Source organism: Takifugu rubripes, chromosome 13, assembly GCF_901000725.2.
Source record: "Takifugu rubripes chromosome 13, fTakRub1.2, whole genome shotgun sequence".
NCBI lineage: Eukaryota > Metazoa > Chordata > Actinopteri > Tetraodontiformes > Tetraodontidae > Takifugu > Takifugu rubripes.
The window spans coordinates 14,420,811-14,425,293 of NC_042297.1; the positions used below are offsets into that span (position 1 = coordinate 14,420,811).

Sequence of the window (4,483 nt, forward strand, 5' to 3'; positions counted from 1 at the left end):
TGCGCGCTCCGGACGGTTCGTGGTCCAATAGTAGGCCTCAGAGGGCGGGACTTCCTTGAAAAGGCTCACTGGGTGAAGTCCTGAGACAGGGCAGGAAAACCTGGCGTGACGACAGACATACCTGAAGACTGAAACACCTGGAGGCAGGGATTAATACAGAAAGTATAGCATTAATCTGGATCAGATTCGAAATAGAGAGAAACTGCTTATGTAATTGTACTATCTCTAGGTGAAACTCACATCAAATCCACCCATTAAGTTTTGGACTTCCTTATACTCTGTTTGCAGGTTAATTATAAGTCATGAAGGTCCAAGAAATGATTGGTCTGGAGTGTAGACGGGCCAGGATGTTAAAGGTGTACAGTGAGCGACCCGACGTCTGCCCTCAAGCCAAAAAAAGAGTCATATTAAAGGGGAAAGTGTCATAACTCCCTACATTATATCACAAACAGACTAACCAGCAAGTGAACTTGTTGGGGCCAAGTTCCATTTCATAAATTCAGAACAATCTGTACCATTTTGGGAGCCTGGCTGTGTTTTGCAGAACATGTGGAGAGAACATTTCCACAGTTCTTTGAGTGTTTATAATGGATCCACCCTGCTTATCCAGTGAGTAACATGTGTAGCTTCAAACCCAACCTCCACAAAGGGATGTGGGAGTTTCTGAAAGCGTGAATACACAGAGTAGACTCCATTCAGTTTGGTCTTTTGAAGTATTTCTAATGTTCTTTCCTATGAAAGGCTCAAATCCAATGTTCAGAAGTAGGTAAAATGCAGAAAACATCAAACATCTAAAACACAATTTACTAATGTCATGATTCACCAAAAAAACCCCAAAAAACAACTTTTATTTTACTTTAGGAATAGTGAACATGACTAGGTTTTAGTTTTTGAATGGTCTTAAAGTCATAACAAAATGTAGCCACTTTGTCTTCCACATCAAACACAGTGAAGAAGTTGTATGTCATGATAACAAATGGAGTAAAGGAGAGGGGTAAGTGCTGCCCTCTGATGGGCTTTTATCACAATAGAGAGTAAATCTTTATCAGTTCAACAATGTTCAGCCACCATCAGTCCTCTGGACCCAGCAACAACTACAAAATTGCCTGATTTTGGAATATGACATACCACAAAACAGTTATTTACTATCCTGGTGGAGAAAGGGACGTTAAAGTCACACCCTTTTACAGCGTTCTGTTCTTTGTGTTTCTGTTATGTGCTTTGACAGCCAACCTGGGCGTCTGTGCGTGTCCCCACATGCAGGGACATGCTGGTGCGCGTGTTGGACACCGTTAGTTGTAGTCATGTGACCAGATGGGAATCTGATTCGAGATCTCTTCCCTAAAGAAGACTCACACACTGTTCCTGGCGATTAGTGTATAACACCTTCCAACGGACTGTCCGCATCGTAATGTCTCCATGGCAACGTTAACGATATCACAGCTGTCTGTTCCAGCTCCAGGCAGTGAGAACCACTAAACTACAAACACTCAGGGAACTGTGAGATTGTATAGTCAGACGTGCACAGAGAGTAAAAAGAACATTCTGTAATCTGCTGCCTGCTTGAGTCACAGGCCCGGATGAGCAGGAGTCAAAATGTGAGTAATGTAGGCAGAATAATCTAATCTCAGATGTTCTTAAATCAGTGGTTGTTCCATCTAAAGCTTCTTAAAATCTAGAATAGGATAAAATGTTGATAAATCATACGTGATGTGAAAGTCACTGTCTGTTCTCGAGCCAAACATGAGAACTTTAAGCAGAGCGGTAGATAACGTCCACAGTACTCCCAGAATACCTGCTGCATCCAGGATGAATGCGTATGATAGTGAATATGGTACTTATTATCATAGTCCTTAGTGCTACAGGTTTATTTAGCTGTGGGATATTTCAGTAATGCGTCTGTGTGCGCAACTCCCTGCAAATGATGTTTTCATGCTTCGAAAGTTGAATTTAAAATTAATCTGTTCCTGAAAATACGACCATTATAGTTATTACCAGACAAAATTGTCTTCACTCTCGCTCATTCAGGCAGCGCTGCAATTTTCAATTATTCCTGTTCTTGACATGCACGCGCATGAATGATGTCTTGTCGGGCAATTGTGACAGCGTCCTCTCTGCTGCGTGATAGTCATCCACCCAGGCTTTCAACTGGTAAGTTTCATTATTTTATTATTGAGGGAAGTTTCAGACAAAGCCCCCTCAGAAAAACCAAAGATAGTAAACAGACTGTAGAAACATTTTATTTGTTTTTATCTTTTTTTACAAACTCATACAAATACACAAGATACAGTAACAAAAAATATTTCCGCTATGTGGTGACGATGCAGTTGAGCAAAAGAAGCACTAATAAATACACACATGCAACATATTAGACAGAATGTAAAAAAGAACGACACAAAAGAGCAGAAGTGAGAGGAAAAGAGCAGAATGTTGTTTTCTTCTCAGCTGGGACTCTTAAGAGCTTCCGAAGGGGCCTTTTGTCAGTTCATGTGAAAGATTTAATCACAGCCTTGACCCCAAAAATGGGTGGAGATCGGTAATTCAGGCGAGATGTCTCACACAGCCTTGCGGTGGTACTCAGGGGGGGCAACCTCATAGTCAATGGAGCTGAAGAGCGTGGATGAATGCTTCACGAGGTACCTGAGGGAAACATGGGAGCGACCGTGAGACTGGAAATTGGATATGGTTTGAAAATTCCACTGTTCCAGCTTCAATCCAACATGAGGAATTAAACGTTATTTGTTCTGGACTTCTTACAAACTGTCAGCTTTACAGCAAACACATACACACACGCACAAACGAGACAAGAAAAGACCATATCCTCATATCAGTGTGTTAAAAAACACTGAAATTACTTTTGAAATCACAGTTTTGTTCTTTCGTTCAAAATGTATCGCGTGAAAATGTATCTTCCATCGTAAATGTATTATCGGTAAAGTTAAATTACTAGTTCTAAATGAAAATTTTCTTGCTTTCGTTTTTTTTCCCGCATTAGAATTGTTTAAAAATGTGACACTGTGTTTTTGTAGTGTGTTATTAGCACCTCTCCTGCAGTGAGCCAATTTAAATTCTTATATTTATCCAGCCCAGCAATTTTCCATTCAACTCCCCGAGAGGCCGACGTGTCCGTCAATCATCCCACACAAATCAGCTGTCAGCCAGCTTTATTCTACACGAACGCTGGCCAGCCGGAGCAGAAAACCAATTTGCTGGCTCTTGTTTTGGAGTATTTGCAGTAAGCTCGGCTGCACCAAACGCAGGCTGATGTGGTGTGAAATTCTGAGCCAAATGTGGTTCAAGGCAGCGCAATAATGCTAAAACTTACTGGAGGAAATCTTCGAGATAACTCAGCAGCAGGGCCAGACTTTTCTCATCCAGTGGAGTGTAGGCGAGCATGGCTCCGATACGAACTGTCGGACAGGGACAAACTAACTACAGGTGGAAATTTACCAAACAAAGCAAAGACAATATCTATTTACAAGTCAAAGTTCCAGATAATGTAAAATTTCTGAACCAAAATTGTTCTTACTGGCAGTTTAATGTGAGAATATGGATCAAATATTGTATCCGTTAGGTATACATTTACAGACAAAGTTCAGTAAAAGGTTAACAGAAATACCAAACACAGATCACATATTGATACAGTAAGTCTAAAATTATTAAGCAACCTGCGTTAATGTTCATTTTAACACAGCATAACATCTTTAGCCTCTGATTGTGAACTGAGGGTATGACATGAGCGTTTGTCTCCCTACCAAACAGCCGCAGCAGGTGTGGAGCTCCGTACACCTGAGACATCGGCATTTCTGGATGTTCAGTCAAGACCTCTGCGTACTGCGGCCGCTCGAACTTATAGAGCAGCTGAGTGCCCAGCATGACATTGAAATACTCCCGGATCCCTGCTACCACCTCGTTTACCGCGTACTCTCTGTATTGGGAGTAAACACACAGACATGGCAGCCATCACAGCTTTTAGAACTGTCAAGTGTACAGAGAATGCAGTGAGGTAATAAGGTTTAGAATGCCACTATGTAGCGCTGCGTTACGCTGATAAATGCAAATTTTAATATAACTGCTTTTAATTATAACAATTCATGCAGATTAATCAAATAGTTTAAAACATCTTTAAAAAGAGAGTCAATTAAATACTGTTTTCAAACGTCAATAATGGCTGAGGTAGCTTTGAGTCATATGGATACAGGGCACCTTGGACGGATATTAACTTTGCTTGAGCTAAAGTCTTTTTCTTACTTATTGTCAGAGTTTCCTTTTGATTTCTTATAGTTTGCATAATCCTCTAAGACTGTCTCGATATTCTTCTTGGCAGGCAGATGAAATAACTGCAAGAGAAAGCCAAGGCAAAGAGTGATGTGAATTTTAAACACTTCTATTTTCTGTTTTGATCTTTCACAGGGTGCAAAAGTTGAGGTGAGCAAAAGCTTTAGTGGCTTCAGGTGCGTGGGGTCTTTGTTCTACCTGTTTT

General features: G+C 40.9%; 1 protein-coding gene across 1 annotated transcript in view; it reads right to left on the bottom strand.

Moving 5' to 3' along the window:
- Positions 1-2,223: 2,223 nt before the first annotated feature.
- Positions 2,224-4,483, bottom strand: part of LOC101074415 (mortality factor 4-like protein 1) — a 4,415-nt gene continuing 2,155 nt past the window's right edge. Inside the window, exons 8-12 of the mRNA XM_003969636.3 lie at positions 4,477-4,483; positions 4,252-4,340; positions 3,756-3,928; positions 3,326-3,410; positions 2,224-2,640 (exon numbers count right to left, since the gene is read on the bottom strand). The exon at positions 4,477-4,483 is cut by the window's right edge and continues 95 nt beyond it. Of these exons, the coding sequence (XP_003969685.1) occupies positions 2,556-2,640; positions 3,326-3,410; positions 3,756-3,928; positions 4,252-4,340; positions 4,477-4,483 (439 nt within the window). The 3' untranslated portion in view covers positions 2,224-2,555. The remainder of the gene's footprint in view (positions 2,641-3,325; positions 3,411-3,755; positions 3,929-4,251; positions 4,341-4,476) is intronic.